The sequence below is a fragment of the Haliotis rufescens genome, unplaced genomic scaffold (assembly GCF_023055435.1).
Source record: "Haliotis rufescens isolate VD_foot unplaced genomic scaffold, xgHalRufe1.0.p SCAF_15, whole genome shotgun sequence".
NCBI classification, from domain to species: Eukaryota; Metazoa; Mollusca; class Gastropoda; order Lepetellida; family Haliotidae; genus Haliotis; species Haliotis rufescens.
The window spans coordinates 23511313-23533430 of NW_025963835.1; the positions used below are offsets into that span (position 1 = coordinate 23511313).

Below are 22118 nucleotides of genomic sequence, written 5' to 3' on the forward strand. Positions count from 1 at the left end.
TTATGACATATTATATAGCAAATATCCCTAGGATATTATATAAAATCATGGGGATATTATAACATATTATATAGCAAATATCCCTGGGATATTATATATAATCACAGGGATATTATAACATCCCAGTGTATGAGATTTAATACCACTGGAGTACAATAAGATGACATCACACAAGGCTTATAAGTAAAACGAGATATACCGGGAACAGCTGCTGTACAAAACAAGTGAGTCCTCCATGTTTGTCATGTATAAAACAGCACATTCACCAGGCTGGAACAATCGATGTGATCAACAGACATTTAACCTCCAAGTGAGAGGAAAGTCAAAGGTGATCCATGTCCACATTGATCCCATACGTGAAACCAGTATGCACAAGAATGGCGCTGACAATACAAACATAACAATCTATCGAATATTGGATCTGAACCCACTACCTGTGTATCCTGGCTTCAAGGGACGCAACTCTGCACAGCATGTTGTGGCAGCTCAGCACAGTGAGTGCTGGGTGTTGTAAGACAGTGACACATCCAGTCGTCTAAGGCGCAGTGATTCGCTGTGCAGAGTTGCATCCCTTGGGGACGCCAGAAACCTATGATCGTGGGTTCGAATCCCACTTCGCCCTGATTATGTTTCTAGGTTTGTCAGCACCATACCCGTGCTCGTGGGTTTCACCGAAGTGGTAAACGTCCGAGACCTGCATCACTTCGGACTTTCCTCCCACATTAACCTGACACGCCGTGATATAACTGGAATACTGTTAAAAGCGGCGTTAAACCCAACTCACTCACTCACTCACAAAAACAAGGTGCCAGATAAAGAAATATGCATGACAAAACATGGCAAACTACACATTTCTTTAACAAACAACCAAAGAAATGAGATTCACAATGTTGAACTTGGTCTATGTACAAACAACAGCTCTACGATTGATAGGGATATACACTTGCACCAAGATGACAAATTTGTACAGAACATTTGTACAGAATATTTGTACAGAACATTTTTCCATTTGGACAAACGCTAAAAACCTGGTTATCCGTGTCAAATTTCGAGTAGCATACACATAAAAACAACATATCACTGCACCATTACAATCAGTGCTTTGTTCTAGGAAAGTGCACGGACAAACTTTCAAGTTTGGACATAAAGATTATGAAGTGATGGTACATAAATTCAGAACAGCCTGATACTCAATACAATTGCAAATATTAAAATTTTATTAAATTTTTTTTTAATTATTCGATTCTTTAAAAATATATTAATTCGACATGCAATTTAGTATATCCTTGATATCACATCAATGATTTCCAGCAGAAACAAGTCATTTTGTTGCTCATATAAAAAATATTTCAACAAAATATTTTTTGACAATGAAAGTTAATTATCTGTCTCGTTACACAACTGGATGACACATACATCAGTAGTCATGACAACAGTTTGGCTTAAATAATGTTCACAGGCTCATTTTGTTCTCTTATAAATAAATTAAAACTTAAAATTGTTCTTGTGAGTGATGATACGATAGTCTATACTGCAGTGTTATCTACACGTGAGGGCCATCTGACGTGATGGCGATCTAGTCCTCAACTCTCACATCCGTCTCCCACTCACGACGACCGCACACCTGCAGTCGAAGGTATGTTGGTCTGAGGGTTGTAGAAGAGTTGTCCGCTCCTGATTCTCCGAGATAGTTCGGCCGCCAGGAGGCGCTTCTCCTTCACGACCTTCTTGAGGACACCTCTGTTCTCCATGCCGCGGCGGGACAGATAAGGGAGAACCTCCTCCACTGGGCCGAACGGAACGTACTTGTACACGGAGTAACCCGCCTGACCTGCAGAACATGGAGTGAGTGAGGGAGTTATCACATGGTCAGTATTTCAGTTATAGCATGGTCTGTAATGTGGTATGTAGAAAAGTCAAACACAAAATAATTTGAGAGTGATGTCCCCTGTTAAGCTCTCAATGCCGCACAACATCTACATACATTATTTCTGAAAGTGGGCACACAGCTGCTGAAACCTGACAACACAAAATTCCTTGAGCGGCGCAGGACAGACACTACTCACGTGTAAAAATGCTGTTTTTGAGCACAGTTGACACCATAAATTACGTCATTAATAAAGGGAGATAACAAGCCAGGGTACTTTTTTTATTTAGTTCAAATTCTTGCAAAATACGATTGAGTGATTTGGGTTTCACACTCTTTTAAGCAATATTTAAGCAATATCACAGCAGGGGACACCAGAAATGGGCTTTATGCATTGTACCCATATGGGAATCAAATCCAGTCTTAGCATGAGGAGCAAAACTTAAACCACTTGGCTAACAAAAGTCTCCTTTAATAAATGAAATCTATAAGGCCATAATAAATTAATTGTTAGGTTATCGCCCCATCCAACTAGAGACTAAACCCCTGACATATGAAATTATATTTGCCCGGGTGAAATTTTAAAGCACTGTAACAACATCGGCTGTCAAACGGCTATTTCATGTTTACAACATGTCGTAAACTGATCTACAACTGACTCTCGGTGCTGCCTGCCTATCGTCTGCTTGCTGTCAACTGTCAAGATGGTGCTCGCCAATTTGAAAATATGAGAGGGTGTGCAAACCATTAAAGACTGGTATGCCTGTCCTTTGTCAGAGTCTATGACTCCTACGGAAATCTTCAACAAGTTTGCATGTGAGGAACTTGACAAGTTAACGTCAATTGAGGATAAATTCATAAACGCACGTGTACAAGTTGGGACAGGGAAAACGAAAATAGGGTTTGACACAGATACATCCGACTGCTTCCGTTGAAATCAATTTTTATTTATTGTCTTTGTTTTTTCAGTCATCTATTGTTCATACCAAGGTGTCTAGTCCATAACTTGACGACTTTGATAGAAAATAAAAAAATAAAAGATAAAAAGCCTCCCTCCCCACTTTTGAAAAATAAGCAGATGATAATATAGCAATTAATTTATTACTGCCTAAAGTCACTTAAGTTATAACTGTACTTACATATTTTACACATTATGTCAAAGAGGTTAATCTGTTTCATCGTCAAACAATGAAAGTAGATAAGCTTCAGGATTGTGTGAACTTCCATTTCTGTGAAGGAAGAAAGCCCAAGTGTCACAGGTTTTGTGCTGTTACCACTTTCAGGAGGGGCGGTCAGGTAGCCCAGTGGTTAAAGCGTTCGCTCATCATGCCGAAGACCCGGGTTCGATTGCCGACATGGGTACAATGTGTAAAGCCCATTTCTGGTGTCCCCTGCCGTGATATTGCTGGAATATTGCTAAAAGCGGCGTAAAACCATACTCACTCACTCTCAGGAAACCTGTGTGCACGAACATGATGCTGACTAACTGCTGTGATCATATGACATCCTTGAATTGGTTGGCTGTAGTTGGCCCACTTACCTAGAGGGAAGCTGATTTGATCACACATGCCGAGAAGTTGTCCGAAACAGATGAGTCGATCCTCCGGCCTCACACCCCACTCTTTCATCCTGGCAACACATGCAACTCATTACTGTCTGTGATGTCACTAAGGGCAATGTCTGGATAAACCAATCAGATGGACGGATGTATAAATACTGCCTAATGAGGCGTTTTTAATGGGTTTGCCGATACACTGATGCCAATTTCCACAAATGTTGAACAGCATTGTTTTATATTTCTTCCCACCAACTTGCAATTCTATAATTTAAAAAAAGTGAATAAATTTTTAACTCCAAGCATTAAATTTCTTCACCTGGCATAAAAGGCCTACCTGTGTCTCAAGTTGGCCCTTTATCCACACTGCTAATACCGAGTGACATTTCATTCATTGAACATTGTTGATCTCACCCTCACAATTAAAGAGACTGTTTCACAAGTTCGAGTGAGCCCAACTCACTTCTCGACAGCGAACTTGACTGTTCCTTCGTTGTGACTTGCCACCATCACAGCGATCTTGCCGCGATCGCGGGACTGGATCTGACGGAACACCTCCTCCAGGACGCAGTGGTACATTGCCGTCGTCGCCTCGTAGTCATCGTTGATGGGGTCCTCATAGTTCAGGGTAGCAGCTCTCTCTCGTTCCTATCACAAAATGTCCATAGTAGGACTTCACAATGCATATACCAAGAGCTTCATGTTCCCTTTACCAATATTCATGCAATGGACTTTACACGTTTTAATTTGGGGAAATTAAAGTTGAGGGCGTCTATCAAGGACACATGACAATTTTAGCAATATTCCATCATTCCCCAATAACACTGATAGGTCAGTTACACTGATATTACAGCTAGTGCATGCCAGACTTACCTGTTCCAAGTAAGCACCTCGGACCAGCTTTGCACCAAAGTAAAAGTTTTCTCTTCGTGAAAGGTCAAGGTCAATGAAAATATTGCTGAATGCCGACTGGAAAGAAACAGAATCCTATCAATACTCAAATAATGTCTACTGTATTCAAGTTTCATTATAACATGATACAAACAATTTTATGACTGTAATCATTACCACAGTGGCCATATGAGTATAAGGTGGAAATAAAGCTGATGGAACGTGAGTTAGTGAGTGAGTTAGGTTTAACGACGCTTTTATCGCGGCGTGTCAGCTTAATGTGGGAGGAAAGTCCGAAGTAATGCAGGTCTCAGACGTTTGCCACTTCGGTGAAACCCACGAGCATGGGGATGGTGCTGACAAACTTAGAAACATTCGGGCGAACCGGGATTCGAAACAACAATCATCGGTTTCTGGCGTGCCCAAGGGACGCAACTCTGCATAGCGAATCGCAGCTCCTTAGACGACTGGGCATCCCAAGCCCCCAAACTCACTCATGACTATAAGAGTTCACTTGAGTATGTTTTAATATAACAACCAATCAGAGATATTGGTTTACTGAGTAATGGATACTTTAACACTAAGTGAATTGAAAGCATGGCTCTCATTGGTCAGCATGGTCTTAGTGTAGAATGCTTCACATCACCAGTGCATTAACAACTTGCTCTCTGTGATATTTGATGCAGGTAAATAATTTGATAAAAATAATCAGAATTTTGGGGAGGACAAGCCTATAAATAGTTAATTTTAATTTCAAAATCATAACTATCACACCATAATCATACTGGTTGGCATGTGTGTGATACTGTCACTATGAACATTATCATAATGAGATCGGGAAGGTATATTTTAATTATTACATGTCATGACCCAAGTATTTTCAATTAACTTTTTTCAGTAATAAAAAAAGTTTAAAGAACTCTTGGTAAGGGTACATTAATAGTAGCGATGAAGCAATTTTCAAGAAACATCTTTTTTTTTTCATTGTATGAGTCACCCTAACACCAATATACCTAAAAAAAACACAGTAAGAAAAACATTTTATGTCAAAAAGGAGATACATTGAGAAAACAATCCTATAAATGAAGTAAAAGGATGTTCAACAAAACCTCGAATTCAGATTCACTGTATCTACATAAAGTGGACGGTTGCAAGGAAGGCTCCAGTGAGTTTATGTCCACATATGGGAGTTCCATCAGTCAATGTGTCAAAATCACTTGGTGGACTGGAGGGAGGCATTCTCAGTTGGGTACGCCAAAGTCAGGACACCAGATGTGACAGATGGAACAAATCTCCTTGCTGTCCATATTACCTGAGAAGCCTGCCTTTCATGTTGCTTACCTTAAGATAGCACTGGTATGTGTTGAAGTCTGACTCTACTGTTGCTTACCTTTAGGTAGCACTGGTATGTGTTGAAGCCTGACTCTAGTGTTGCTTACATTCAGATAACACTGGTATGTGTTGAAGCCTGACTCTAGTGTTGCTTACCTTCAGATAGCACTGGTATGTGTTGAAGCCTGACTCTAGTGTTGCTTACCTTTAGGTAGCACTGGTATGTGTTGAAGCCTGACTCTAGTGTTGCTTACCTTCAGATAGCACTGGTATGTGTTGAAGATGACGGCCCTCTCTCTGTTGAACTTGCGCATCATCTCCATTGTCAGACGACTGATGGCTGGCTGGAAGTACGTCTGCTCTGCGTCAATCATCACTCGAACCTCCTTCTCTGTTGCATACTGTAACATAGTTGAGAGATGCATATCACACAGTTCAGAGACGTCTGGCATACATAGGACAATACATACAAACCAACTGTTTAGTTGGTTTCATGGCCGTTTATTTGGTTACATACTAATTTGAACAATCGCCCACCCCACCTAAAATAAACAAAAAAACACTACCTGACCACAAAATATTTTCAAAAGCCATTGCCCAAGTCCAATTCTTTTATTTTTTTAAGCCTAACATTTAGCAAAATCAGAGGGAACTGACATCAATTGATCATCAATGGCAATGCAATAACACGAAAAACTGTGTGTGTGTGTTGAACCCGTTCATGTTGTGATGTGAATGTAACACGAGTGTCTGGCCCACCTGCACAAGGGTGTTGAACCCGTTCGTGTTGTGATGTGAATGTAACACGAGTGTCTGGCCCACCTGCACAAGGGTGTTGAACCCGTTCGTGTTGTGATGTGAATGTAACACGAGTGTCTGGCCCACCTGCACAAGGGTGTTGAACCCGTTAGTGTTGTGATGTGAATGTAACACGAGTGTCTGGCCCACCTGCACAAGGGTGTTGAACCCGTTCGTGTTGTGATGTGAATGTAACACGAGTGTCTGGCCCACCTGCACAAGGGTGTTGAACCCGTTCGTGTTGTGATGTGAATGTAACACGAGTGTCTGGCCCACCTGCACAAGGGTGTTGAACCCGTTCATGTTGTGATGTGAATGTAACAGGAGTGTCTGGCCCACCTGCACAAGGGTGTTGAACCCGTTCGTGTTGTGATATGAATGTAACACGAGTGTCTGGCCCATCTGCACAAGGGTGTTGAACCTGTTCGTGTTGTGATGTGAATGTAACACGAGTGTCTGGCCCACCTGCACAAGGGTGTTGAACCCCGTTGTGTTGTGATGTGAATGTAACACGAGTGTCTGGCCCACCTGGACAAGGGTGTTGATCCTGTTCGTGTTGTGATATGAATGTAACACGAGTGTCTGGCCCACCTGGACAAGGGTTTTGGACCCGTTCATGTTGTGATGTGAATGTAACAGGAGTGTCTGGCCCACCTGCACAAGGGTGTTGAACCTGTTCGTGTTGTGATATGAATGTAACACGAGTGTCTGGCCCACCTGCACAAGGGTGTTGGACCCGTTCATGTTGTGATGTGAATGTAACACGAGTGTCTGGCCCACCTGCACAAGGGTGTTGAACCTGTTCATGTTGTGATGTGAATGTAACAGGAGTGTCTGGCCCACCTGCACAAGGGTGTTGAACCCATTAGTGTTGTGATGTGAATTTAACAGGAGTGTCTGGCCCACCTGCACAAGGGTGTTGAACCTGTTCATGTTGTGATGTGAATGTAACACGAGTGTCTGGCCCACCTGCACAAGGGTGTTGAACCCGTTCGTGTTGTGATGTGAATGTAACACGAGTGTCTGGCCCACCTGCACAAGGGTGTTGAACCCGTTCGTGTTGTGATGTGAATGTAACACGAGTGTCTGGCCCACCTGCACAAGGGTGTTGAACCCGTTCGTGTTGTGATGTGAATGTAACACGAGTGTCTGGCCCACCTGCACAAGGGTGTTGAACCCGTTAGTGTTGTGATGTGAATGTAACACGAGTGTCTGGCCCACCTGCACAAGGGTGTTGAACCCGTTCGTGTTGTGATGTGAATGTAACACGAGTGTCTGGCCCACCTGCACAAGGGTGTTGAACCCGTTCGTGTTGTGATGTGAATGTAACACGAGTGTCTGGCCCACCTGCACAAGGGTGTTGAACCCGTTCATGTTGTGATGTGAATGTAACAGGAGTGTCTGGCCCACCTGCACAAGGGTGTTGAACCCGTTCGTGTTGTGATATGAATGTAACACGAGTGTCTGGCCCATCTGCACAAGGGTGTTGAACCTGTTCGTGTTGTGATGTGAATGTAACACGAGTGTCTGGCCCACCTGCACAAGGGTGTTGAACCCCGTTGTGTTGTGATGTGAATGTAACACGAGTGTCTGGCCCACCTGGACAAGGGTGTTGATCCTGTTCGTGTTGTGATATGAATGTAACACGAGTGTCTGGCCCACCTGGACAAGGGTGTTGGACCCGTTCATGTTGTGATGTGAATGTAACAGGAGTGTCTGGCCCACCTGCACAAGGGTGTTGAACCTGTTCGTGTTGTGATATGAATGTAACACGAGTGTCTGGCCCACCTGCACAAGGGTGTTGGACCCGTTCATGTTGTGATGTGAATGTAACACGAGTGTCTGGCCCACCTGCACAAGGGTGTTGAACCTGTTCATGTTGTGATGTGAATGTAACAGGAGTGTCTGGCCCACCTGCACAAGGGTGTTGAACCCATTAGTGTTGTGATGTGAATTTAACAGGAGTGTCTGGCCCACCTGCACAAGGGTGTTGAACCTGTTCATGTTGTGATGTGAATGTAACACGAGTGTCTGGCCCACCTGCACAAGGGTGTTGAACCCGTTCGTGTTGTGATCTGAATGTAACACAAGTGTCTGGCCCACCTGCACAAGGGTGTTGAACCCGTTCGTGTTGTGATGTGAATGTAACACGAGTGTCTGGCCCACCTGCACAAGGGTGTTGAACCCGTTCATGTTGTGATGTGAATGTAACACGAGTGTCTGGCCGACCTGCACAAGGGTGTTGAACCCGTTCGTGTTGTGATGTGAATGTAACACGAGTGTCTGGCCCACCTGCACAAGGGTGTTGAACCTGTTCGTGTTGTGATGTGAATGTAACACGAGTGTCTGGCCCCCCTGGACAAGGGTGTTGAACCCCGTTGTGTTGTGATGTGAATGTAACACGAGTGTCTGGCCCACCTGGACAAGGGTGTTGAACCCGTTCGTGTTGTGATGTGAATGTAACACGAGTGTCTGGCCCACCTGCACAAGGGTGTTCGTGTTGTGATGTGAATGTAACACAAGTGTCTGGCCCACCTGTACAAGGGTGTTCGTGTTGTGATGTGAATGTAACACGAGTGTCTGGCCCACCTGCACAAGGGTGTTGAACCCGTTCGTGTTGTGATGTGAATGTAACACAAGTGTCTGGCCCACCTGCACAAGGGTGTTGAACCTGTTCGTGTTGTGATGTGAATGTAACACGAGTGTCTGGCCCACCTGCACAAGGGTGTTGAACCCCATTCGTGTTGTGATGTGAATGTAACACGAGTGTCTGGCCCACCTGCACAAGGGTGTTGAACCCGTTCGTGTTGTGATGTGAATGTAACACAAGTGTCTGGCCCACCTGCACAAGGGTGTTGAACCCCATTCGTGTTGTGATGTGAATGTAACACGAGTGTCTGGCCCATCTGCACAAGGGTGTTGAACCTGTTCTTGTTGTGATGTGAATGTAACACGAGTGTCTGGCCCACCTGGACAAGGGTGTTGAACCCATTAGTGTTGTGATGTGAATGTAACACGAGTGTCTGGCCCACCTGCACAAGGGTGTTGAACCCCTTTCGTGTTGTGATGTGAATGTAACACAAGTGTCAGGCCCACCTGCACAAGGGTGTTGAACCTGTTCGTGTTGTGATGTGAATGTAACACGAGTGTCTGGCCCACCTGCACAAGGGTGTTGAACCTGTTCGTGTTGTGATGTGAATGTAACACGAGTGTCTGGCCCACCTGCACAAGGGTGTTGAACCTGTTCGTGTTGTGATGTGAATGTAACACGAGTGTCTGGCCCACCTGCACAAGGGTGTTGAACCCGTTCGTGTTGTGATGTGAATGTAACACGAGTGTCTGGCCCACCTGTACAAGGGTGTTGATCCTGCGCAGCATGTTCTTCATCTGGTTCTCTTCCTCTGCACTCAGCGCCATCACCAGGGACTTGGACTCTCCCGTCTAGAACACACAACCCTTTTTGATAGTGGGCTTTCCCATATAGTACACACAACAACCCTGTTTAATAGTGGACTCTCCATGTCTAAAAATACGAATCTGTTCAATGGAGAACTCCCATCTAGGTGACACAACCCTTTTTTATACTGAACTCTTTCATCTAGAACACAACAACCCTGTCTAATAGTGGACTCTCCCATCTAGAACACAACAACCCTGTCTTATAGTAGACTCCAATCTGGAACAAAACAACAACCCTGTTTAATAGTGGACTCTCCCATCTAGAACACAACAACCCTTTTTAATAGTAGCCTCTCCCATCTGAAACAAAACAACAACCCTGTTTAATTGCGGACTCTCCCATCTAGAGGTGAGGTGAAATTGGGTTTAACGTCGACTCTCCTATCCAGAACACACAACCCTTTTTAATAGTAGACTCTCCCATCTGGAACAAAACAACAGCCCTGTTAAATAGTGGACTCTCCCATCTAGAACACACAACCCTTTTTAATAGTAGACTCTCCCATCTGGAACAAAACAACAGCCCTGTTAAATAGTGGACTCTCCCATCTAGAACACACAACCCTTTTTAATAGTGGACTCTCCCATCTTGAACAAAACAACATCCCTGTTTAATAGTGGACTCTCCCATCTGGAAGTCACCTTCCCGAGTCAAGAGAGTTAACTGACTATATGAAAGTCCAGTTTCCACCCTTGCTGAACTAGGCTGGTATTATAGAGTTACGTTTTGGCTAAAGAGTCTATGCATAGTACAATCAAAATTCGGTACAATCCGGTTCATAAACTGTTGTGTGGATTTCGGTCGATTGCAGGATTTGTGAAGCATGTGCACCACCAGCTCATTGTCAGCAGGTATTTTCCAAATCTTTTCATGTTTTAATCAAAATGTTCATGTGATTTGATGCATTTCACCATGTAAGACCCGTTTTATCACAATATAGATCTTGATTATCGATCAGATCGTCCTGACTGGGCGCTGCCATTTGGTTTGAAGCAAATGCAAGTGGTACAAGAGGTGGAATCTGATTGGTCCATAGAAGAGGCTTAGAATGGACATAACTGGTAACAGCCACTGGTGGCTCTACGATCGAGGCCAGTAATTCCAGTCTAGTTCAGCAAGGGTGGAAACTGGACTTTTAAAGTCAGTTAACTCTCTTGCCTCGGGAAGATGTCTGGAAGTAGGCTGGAATTACAGAGTTATATTTCGGCTGGACTACTGAGTCTATGCATAGTCCAGTCAGAATAGCATAACGAAACTGACATCCGGTCGTAAATTGCCGTGCAGATTACGGTCGATTGAAGGATTTGAAAAGTATGTGTACTTTTGTTTCCAAATGGTTTTATGTTTTAATCCAGGAGCTCATGTGATTTGATGCACTGCACAAAGTAAGACCCGTTATATTACAATATAGATCGTGATTATCGAACAGATCGTCTTCACTGGGCGTCACCATTTTATTTGAAGCAAAAGGCAAGTGATATGAAAGGTGGAATCTGATTGGCTAATAGGAGGTCCATGGGACGTTCCAGCCCAGGAATTCTAGCCTAGTCTGGCAAGGGTAGAAACGGGACTTTTATAGTCAGTTAACTCCCTTACCTCGGGAAGATGGCTAATAGTGGACTTTCCCATCTTGAACACACAACAACCTTGTTTAATAGTGGACACTCCCATCTGACACATATTCTCCCAGTTTCATTGACACTTTACTGTAAACTCAATCAACTAATTACAGAGAAGGGAGTGTGTGTTTTTTGCCATTTGCCGTTGAAGCCTTGAATGACTTACTTTGATGTTTGACACCATGAGGAGTTTGGACAGTCCCATGTTCATCTCAAGAAGATTCTCCCAGTCCAGCAGATCCACTTCACTATAAAGAGATCAGTCATTTACATCAGTTTTCCATCAATTGATCTATTGTGATGGAATTATCCACTACTTAACAGAATATGAACTAAATATATATATTTCTATAATAATTCTCTTTAAGAATTGATAACAGAAAGAAACATTGCTTTTATCCAGGGATGGAAATTAACCAAGGAAGTCCAGAAGCCCACACATGCAGCAATAACACCCAAAATGTTTGAAATTCCTTGACATTGACAAAACTGGTCCTCGCTGGTGGGCTAGAGCTAATTTCCATTACTGACATGTCATAGAGTTACTCCCTTTCCCAATCTTTCCACTTGAGGCAATAATTGTTGCAATATGGTCTGAGACTTGTTCGCAGCAACATTTATCATGCTCATTGAACCTGAAGACTCTGGGATGACAAACACAAACAAGATTCCCATATCCCACAAAGTTTCCAGCCACGCGGTATCTATGTCTCACCCATCCTTGGTGACGTCGAGCACAGAGAACCACTTCTTAGACTCGTTTTGACTGATACGGATGTTCATCTTCTGCAATGCTTCTAAGAAATTTTCCTCCTTCACACTCTTCGTGCAGATGTCCCCCTCCACCCCACAGATGCTGTCGAAGATGTTGCGGATTGACACCAACACTTCCGTCATCTGCAGCTGCAAACAGAAACACACAAGTATTCCTAGTGTTATCCTATATTCCTCATGGGATATATTATATTTAAATTCATAAATAATTGCGCAGCATAATTTAAACCTTTACTGTTTATTGCAATCACACTAAAATCTAATAAAAGTTGAATAAAACTAGATTTAACAACACAAAAAAAAACGGTCAGTGTATTTTCAAAAAATTAATTGCTGTAATGAAACAAAAAACAGAATAAGCTGTCCCCATGACTGTAGATCTGGATTTGCATAGAGATGATTTCGCATTTTAGATTCAACTTGACATCTTGTTTATAATTTGTGTGCGTTTTTTTTAGGGGCTAATCCCAAAAAATAATTAAACTGACACACTGATATATTACTACCCATCATATTGTTTACGCTGACAATACAGCGGCCACATGAAGACCTTGACCTACCAGAAGCTGTGGTCGACCTAGAGCTGTCAGCTTCACTGCTGCCAGACCAGATTTTTCCGTTGCATCTACGACATAAATTTAACATCACAGTTATCTGATATTGCCATTATTCACCTTAATCAGAATCATTTTAAAGCCAGGTCCCATTTTACAAGGTGACCTTAGCTCTACGACAGACGTAAATCTATGGACCCGTGAAAATCCAGGTTTGAATAGGTCTTCAGCAACCTTTGCTTGCCGTTAAAGGCCACTATGCTTGTCGTAAGAGGCGACTAACGGGATCAGGTAGTCAGGCTCGCTGACCTGGCTGATGCATGTTATCGTATTCTAACTGCGTGGATCAATGCTCATGACGTCAATCACTAAAGTGTCTGGTCCAGACTTGATTATTTACAGACCGCCGTCACATAGCTGGAATACTGATTGCGGCGTTTAACAACAACAAACATAAATTTATGTTTAAATGTGGTAGTCACAACAGTCATCAATCTATGTCTAAATGTGGTAGTCACAACAGTAGTAAATCTATGTCTAAATTTGGCAGTCATGACAGTCGGAATGCTAATGTAGCTTCGTAAAATGGGGCCCAGAGAAATTAGTTAACCTAACAGTTGGACTAACATCTATCTTACATAGCACTCAAACAGGTAAGTTAAAGGTGAGTGTTTACCTGACACAGCATCTATACAGTTACAGGTGTGTTACAGGCGAGTGTTTACCTGACACAGCATCTATACAGTTACAGGTAAGTTACATCTATACAGTGACAGGTAGAATACAGGTGAGTGTTTACCTGACACAGCATCTATACAGTTACAGGTAGGTTAAAGGTGAGTGTTTACCTGAGTGTTTACCTGAGACAGCATCTATACAGTTACAGGTAAGTTACAGGTGAGTGTTTACCTGAGTGTTTACCTGAGACAGCATCTATACAGTTACAGGTGAGTGTTTACCTGACACATCATCTATACAGTTACAGGTATGTTACAGGTATGTTACAGGTGAGTGTTTACCTGACACAGCATCTATACAGTGACAGGTAGGTTACAGGTGAGTGTTTACCTGACACAGCATCTATACAGTGACAGGTAGGTTACAGGTGAGTGTTTACCTGACACAGCATCTATACAGTTACAGGTATGTTACAGGTGTGTTACAGGTGAGTGTTTACCTGACACAGCATCTATACAGTGACAGGTAGGTTACAGGTGAGTGTTTACCTGACACAGCATCTATACAGTGACAGGTAGGTTACAGGTGAGTGTTTACCTGACACAGCATCTATACAGTGACAGGTATGTTACAGGTGTGTTACAGGTGAGTGTTTACCTGACACAGCATCTATACAGTGACAGGTATGTTACAGGTGTGTTACAGGTGAGTGTTTACCTGACACAGCATCTATACAGTGACAGGTATGTTACAGGTGTGTTACAGGTGAGTGTTTACCTGACACAGCATCTATACAGTTACAGGTATGTTACAGGTGTGTTACAGGTGAGTGTTTACCTGACACAGCATCTATACATTTCATGAAGGTCTCCAGGTTCTCATCACAGTGGGCCTCGTCCTCATAGAAGTACGTCCTGGCACTGATCACCTTCTCGCGCCGGTCACCGAACTCCTTGTGTGCTCGATACCGGATGTCCCGCTCAGCTGACAACACACAAAGTCACACATGGTAACTTAAAATACTGGAAGCGTTTCACCAATTCTGTGTTTACATAATCCTTAACTTTTCAGCGAGTGTTATGTATGCATGAACTGAATCTTAAGCATGAAATTACACAACCCTCCAGGGCAGTTTTATCAACATAATAACAAGAAAATATATCTCATGCTATGCTGGTATCATTCATGGCTTGATATGACCACCAAAAGGCCTAGTTATAATGATGGCGTAAGATTCTTGAACGACCACCTCATTCACAGCAGCCTTGTGTTGTTTATTTACAATTATTAATGTTCATCAAACATAGATGCCTTCCATTACATTCCTACCGAACTTGCTCCAACATCAAAGGTATTAGAAAGTAATGCGCGTGCGCGTGCGTGTGTGTTAAACCACAGATATAAGAAATGGTAAACAACCCAAATACCTAGACACGTTAAACCTAATCAAAGTGTCCATTGAATGCAGTTTGTTACTATCATTCATTAAAAAATCGGATAATTGAGTACCTGTTGCTAAAAATAACTGAGTTCCTAAAAATAAAAAAGGCTACCTCAGACCATATCCCGGACCCCCCTGACAATCAAATGGTTGCTCCCTTCAAGAATGGGTTACAGTATGTAAAACAAGTGTTTAGATTGGTCTGAAGTGTAAGGTCTATCGCTGGTAATGGTATACCAACCAAGGACGATGTGACCCATGACAAGGGAGATTCATGACGAGTCACACAGCAGGATCAGTCTGACAAAGGAAACAAAGTCGTGAGTCCTGCTGATCCTGCTGTCACATGTTTCCTTGTTTCCTGGACCAGAGAACACTTGCATATTTGTGTTCTACACTGTTGTCAGTGTATGTTAATCCATGGGAGTGACAATTGTTTAATGCTGAACTCAGCAATATTCCAGCTATATGACAGCAATCTGCAAATAATCAAGTCTGGACCAGAGAACTCTTGCATATTTGTGTTCTACACTGTTGTTATTTGTTTATTTGTTTGTTTGTTGTTTAACACCGCACTCAGCAATATTCCAGCTATATGACGGCGGTCTGTAAAATAATCGAACCTGGACCAGACAATCCAGTGATTGACATCATGAGCATCGATCCACGCAATTGGGATACGATGACATGCATCAACCAAGTCAGCAAGCCTGACCGCCCGATCCCGTTAGTCGCCTTTTACAACAAGCATAGTCGCCTTTTACGGCAAGTATGGCTTGCTGAAGACCTATTCTACCCCAGAATCTTCACGGGTATGTTAATCCATGGGAGTGACAATTGTTTAACGCTGAACTCAGCAATATTTCAGCTATATGCAGCGGGCTGTAAATAATCGAGTCTGCACAAGACAAGCCAGTGATTGATATCAATAGCATCGATCTACGCAATTCGGATGAGATGACATGTATCAACCAAGTCAGCAAGCCTGACCACCTGATCCCGTCAGTCGCCTCCTAAGACAAGCATGAGTTACTGAATACCAATTCTGACCCTGATGTTCCATAATAATATTAATAACTTGGTTTTATCAAAGGAAAAATTATATCCAATACTCATAAAAACAGAGAATGTAAACATATAGTACCATATTCAACGCAATAAGCGCCCAGGGCACTCTCAAATTAGAAATAGGGGGGCTCTTATTTTGAATAAAATTTTGGTGAAAAGTTGAAAGATCCTAAATTTTGTGGTTTATGCTGACAGCCTGAAATGATACAAAAGAAAAGTCAGTGCGTATTATACACGACAGATATATTTTCCAGAATGTAATTGCCCATAATTAAGGGTGCATATAACATACGAGTGTGTATTATACACAAATAAATAAGTCTTGTGTACATTAATCATTTGACAGGGGTGCTAATTGGGATTGTTCACTCACCAATATATTAGCAAATATCGCCGTGGGTGCTTATTAGAGTGGGGTGCTTATTACATCGAATACAGTATGCACTACTGAATCAATGCAATACAACGGCGCATTTGAATCACAGACACTGATTCAATTGTAGCATGCAGGTGAGACTAAATTGTTATATTCTGTTAAGTGATAGAATGACAGTTCGGAGAATCCCGCTCAGACTGTCTCATCTAAGTTATGCTTCCAACAAGGAAATTGCCATCTATCATAAGCATAAAGCTTCACAAATACTTTATATCTTATTTGCTCCTGATAGCGGTCACAAAATAGATAGATGATACCATGACAGCACTACCAGTTTTAGAAACTGTTTTAGTAGACTATTTCTCTAATGATAACATACAGCAAAATGCTTAATAATTGCAAATTTCTACTAGTCCCTATAATACCTCAACTATTGGGCAGTTTGGCAAGGACTAAAGGACTAGTGCCAATTTCTACCTCTGACTACGGCTCACTTTATGTAATGGGCAACGTCCCATACTCTAACATTGACTTACATTTGATGCCATGCTAATTCACTATATGTAATGGGTCATGTCTCTTCTACTAGTCCCTATAATACCTTAACTATTGGGCAGTTTGGCAAGGAGTAAAGGACTAGTGCCAATTTCTACCACTGACTACGGCTCACTTTATGTAATGGGCCATGTCTCGCAGCTCCGTGGACTAAAGTACATCCCATACTTAGATTTATGATAATTGCAGTGCCAAGATAACTTTTCTTACAAAATTCCACAGCTAAATTATATCAGACTAGAACTGTGAAAATATATGTATCATATTAAAAAAAACATAGACTCTATTCCAATAAAGTCAGTCTGTATCATTTCACCTTTATATTTCAATCTTTAAATGACATCCTACAGAAATACATACCAAATAAATATATAATTTGACCTCCCATCTATCACTTTATGACCCGTGATTACACACGGTAATCTTTATCCCTATCTATAAAACAATGCCTAGCATGACAAGAAATACAATCGAAATGGTAAATCATCCCCAGTAGTGATTTTCATTGACAAAGTTTGTCATAGCGTTGTTCATTCACCTGAAGCGATGCAATGTAGTTTTTGTACCAACAGAAAAAGAGTTTGATGAAAGTGTAACATAAGCCGACCACTTTCTACAGAATCTTTTTTCTGGTCCTCAAAATTTGGCTTTTCATGGTCATATACAGTATGGCATATTACAAATATGCCTTCAAGAGCAGAAATGTACTGAAATGGAACTTGTAAATCTATATCTAAATTGACCTGTACTGTATTATATGCAGTTCATGTGTTAGGGCTATGGCTTTCATACAAAGGTCTGTGCATGACTTTCATGATTAATAAAATGTAACATATACTTTATCAGCTTCTTATCAGCACATTGTAAATTTATACATAGTATGCTAATATTATTTATTTATGACAATGAATATTCCAATGGCATACAATGAATACAAAAATATAATTTTTATGTAAAAAAGTGAAACTACTTACCGACATATATAACATATATAACAATACATTTTTTAAAAAGTGGTGAGATGTGCAGCAAGCTAAGTATTAGAAAGTGTGACTACCAGCTGTGTGTGCACACTGTCATCAGTTTCACGTCTAGGAAAATAAAAATTAGTGTCAAATCTATAATAAACCTCCTGCATTAAGTATAAACTACTTAAGCCTTTTAGGGCCATTTGGTATTTTTATTTTTTAATAACTTGAAATTTCAAGTTAGTATCTTGAAATTTCAAGATAGTATCGAAAAAAAACAAAAAAAACAAATGGCCCTTTAAGGCTTCTGTAATTAACTGCTAAAATTGACTAAATAAAAGAGGGAAATAGTGCCAAAATGTGAAAAAGATGAAACAATCCTGTACAATCTTACTTCTGTATTTCTCCTGAATCAACAAAATGGCAGAATAGCTACATAATATTTGAAAAGCTCAAGGCCTTTATTAGTCATATATCCCGCTGTTATTGTTTGTTGTTATTGTTTGTTGTTATTGTTTGTTGTTATTGTTTGTTGTTGTTGTTTGTTGTTATTGTTTGTTGTTATTGTTTGTTGTTGTTGTTTGTTGTTGTTTGTTGTTATTGTTTGTTGTTGTTGTTTGTTGTTATTGTTTGTTGTTATTGTTTGTTGTTATTGTTTGTTGTTATTGTTTGTTGTTGTTGTTTGTTGTTATTGTTTGTTGTTGTTTGTTGTTGTTTGTTGTTGTTGTTTGTTGTTATTGTTTGTTGTTGTTGTTTGTTGTTATTGTTTGTTGTTATTGTTTGTTGTTGTTTGTTGTTATTGTTTGTTGTTATTGTTTGTTGTTATTGTTTGTTGTTGTTGTTTGTTGTTGTTGTGGGTGGTGGGGTAGCCCAGTGGATAAAGAGTTTGCTCATTGCACTGAAGACCCGGGTTCGATTCCCCACCTGGGTACAATGTGTGAAGCCCATTTCTGGTATCCCCGCCGTGATATTGCTTGAATAGTGCTAAAAGCGGTGTAAATGTTAACCTATACTCGATCACTTACTGCTGTAGTTGTGAGGATTATTCCAGCATATCAAACAGCAATAAATCTGGGTGAGGCAGATGTTTGTAGCTTGAACAATCATGCATGTTAACAATGACACAGTGCGATCACTGGAGCATCCAGAGGTGGGATGGTTGGTTGGTTTGTTGGTTTGTTGTTTAACACCACACTCAGCAATATTCAGCTATATGACGGCGGTCTGTGAATAATAGAGTCTGGACCAGACAATCCAGTGATTGATATCATAAGCATCGATCCACGCAGTTGGGATCGATGACATGCATCAACCAAGTCAGCGAGCCTGACCACCCGATCCGGTTAGTCGCCTTTTACGACAAGCATAGTCGCCTTTTACGGCAAGTATGGGTTGCTGAAGACCTATTCTACCCCGGAATCTTCACGGGTCAGAGGTGGGATGGTGCACGGTGTACTCATTACACTGTATGTCAACCCGAACCATGTTTCAGTTGCTCACTGGGACCGCCTCCGTGGTCTAGTGGTAGAGCGTCCGCCCGGAGAGTGGAATGTCTGGGGTTCGAACCCCGGCCGTGTCATACCAAAAAACGTTAAAAGATGGTACTTGTTGTTACCCTGCCTGGCGCTCGGCATTAAGGGGCTAAAACAAGGACTGGTCGGCTCGGAGTCAGTTTACTGTGTCTGAATGGGGTATTCATTTTAAACTGCAGCATGGTATCTCAGTGTGCTAGCACTACAAATCGGCATCAGTCCGGACTAGTACAAGCAGCCACACAAACACACACATGTACATGCATGTCGCTGTATAAGTGCAATAATCTTGGACGTGACGTTAAACCCCATTTCGTAAATTCTGCACCCACCACTGTGTTGTGAGAGAGCATGGTTTTACACCACTCTCATCAAAACTCCAGCAATATTCTGTGTTGTTTGTTTGTTGTTTATAGCCGCACACAGCAATATTCCAGGAAAATGACGGCGGTCTGTAAATAATCAAGTCTGGACCATGCAATCCAGTGATTGACATCATGAGTTTTGATTCACGGATTGGGATACGATGTCATGCATCAACCAAGTCAGCGAGCCTGACCACCCGATCCCATTAGTCGCCTCTTACGACAAGCATAGTCGCCTTTTACAGCAAGCATGAGTTGCTGAAGACCTATTCTATCCCGGATCTTCACAGGTCGCAGCAATATTCACACACTGTATCCAATCAAATCCAGGCCTTTGCAATGACAAGCTAACACTTTAACCACATGGCTATCCCACCGACCCTCCACCATAGTGCAACCATTAGCTGACAGTATGACAAGCATCACAGATTCTATTTAATTTTCCATTTATCAAATGAATTTAACAATAAACAAATGATTAAAAAATAACATTGGTAACCCATTTTAATATGTATTGATCATGGTAAGGCTGCCTGGGCCAGTTTAACCTTTAGCCTGCTGAATTGTTTTTACAAGTGACCCAGTCGTCTAAGGCGCTGTGATTCGCTGTGCAGAGTTGCGTCCCTTGGCTCGCCAGAAACCTATGATCGTGGGTTTGAATTCCGGTTTGACCCGATTATGATTCTAGGTTTGTCAGCACCATACCCGTGCTCGTGGGTTTCAGCGAAGTGGTAAACGTCTGAGACCTGCATCACTTTGGGCTTTCCTCCAACATTAAGCTGACACACCACAATATAACTGTAATACTGTTAAAAGCGGTGTAAACTCAACTCACTCACTCACTCTTACCCCTGCCTGCTTGATTAATTTTAGCATAAGGCGCTCTAAAGAGGGTGGGTGAATTCAAACAGTCGTGGTTTCATTAAACATGGGACGAATGAATCAATATTTCGCACATTTATTACTGATAAAAAAATACACATTGCTATGGAAATCAGATCTTAGTTCTCACTACCGCTAAACAAAGATTTGAGGACATCCCATTACGGGTCACATCAGACCGACCTTGCGCGAACTTTGACCGACCAATGGATTGACCAATCAGAAGGGAGCTTTCTCGTGCTTTACGGCACTAATTTCAAATTGGCGACCACGCTTCGAAACATATTTTGATAAATTATCGATTACCAATTTGAAACCTGAACAAAAGAACATTCTGGAATGTCTAACAGATTGTATGGATTCAGTCGTTAAAACCGTAACTATTGTTCGGAATACCCCGTGTTAAAGTTTTGCATGATTAGAAATCACATTCCGACTGTCACTTTCATAATCTGGTAAGCACTGCTTTGATTAGTCGGATGAAAGGTCGTTCTGACGTGACCCCTAATGGGATGTCTTCAGATCTTTGTTTAGCGGTAGTAAGAGCTAAGGTCTGATTTTAATGAGATTGATTGCTATGTAAAGATATCCTGATATTTTCCACCATACAGAAGTTGAGAGCAAAGCGAACATAATTTTTTTTTAATTTCTTGAACATATCCAATTACGGGATTGAATATGAAATGTGTTTCATATGAGGAACGTGTTTAAATCATTAAATTTGTGCTAACTGATTTCAATAATCATATCTCCAAAATCTAAAATTTAACTGAGATGATATTCGTATTTGTTTCTCCGCAAACAACAGCGTGATGGTAAATTATGAACCATTTCAGTAAATATATTATGCAAAGGTAAACTAAAAACATAATTTTCGAGGTCACGTCAATTGCTGAAATAAAAGTATTAGGCTTATTGCAACGTGTCATGCTATGAATTCTGGAGGATACAATAACCGACTCATAAATATTCACCAACCCTTTGCCAACCTCTACACTCACATTACGTTTTTCTAACAGCTGGGAAGAATATTACTTCGTAACAATCAGCGATTGGGACTCTCTGTAGCTCACACAATATAACGACATGGGTAAGTGGTAAATGTATAAGATCTGCATCCCTTGGGGCTTTCCTCCGACATTAAGGGATATGAACTGACATAACTGAAATACTATTAAAGTATTTCTGTTTAACACAACTCACAGACTCACTCTAAGTGTCAGTGTTAGCACAGACCTGATGGTTGACTTGACCGCTATAATAGTGATAAACAACAGTCTGATATTCCCCAAATCAAGTTCCACCAAAGCAATAGAAAACTCCGCTTGCCTACTTAGCCCTGGTGCCAGATTAGTTATTGACTGCCTTCTGTGCTGTCTTCAGGAGAGATACAGAATTACACA

The 22118-nt window shown here is 41.5% G+C and overlaps 1 protein-coding gene across 2 annotated transcripts in view; it reads right to left on the reverse strand.

The window, feature by feature from the left end:
- Window positions 1–675: 675 nt before the first annotated feature.
- Window positions 676–22118, reverse strand: part of LOC124135212 (proline dehydrogenase 1, mitochondrial-like) — a 38405-nt gene continuing 16962 nt past the window's right edge. For both annotated transcript variants that reach the window (XM_048396336.1, XM_048396335.1), the window contains 10 exons: window positions 14366–14512; window positions 12857–12921; window positions 12238–12425; window positions 11689–11770; window positions 9792–9884; window positions 5900–6046; window positions 4296–4391; window positions 3886–4070; window positions 3408–3496; window positions 676–1831 (listed from right to left, as the gene is read on the reverse strand). In XM_048396336.1, coding sequence (XP_048252293.1) covers window positions 1608–1831; window positions 3408–3496; window positions 3886–4070; window positions 4296–4391; window positions 5900–6046; window positions 9792–9884; window positions 11689–11770; window positions 12238–12425; window positions 12857–12921; window positions 14366–14512 — 1316 coding nt within the window. In that variant the 3' untranslated portion in view covers window positions 676–1607. The remainder of the gene's footprint in view (window positions 1832–3407; window positions 3497–3885; window positions 4071–4295; window positions 4392–5899; window positions 6047–9791; window positions 9885–11688; window positions 11771–12237; window positions 12426–12856; window positions 12922–14365; window positions 14513–22118) is intronic.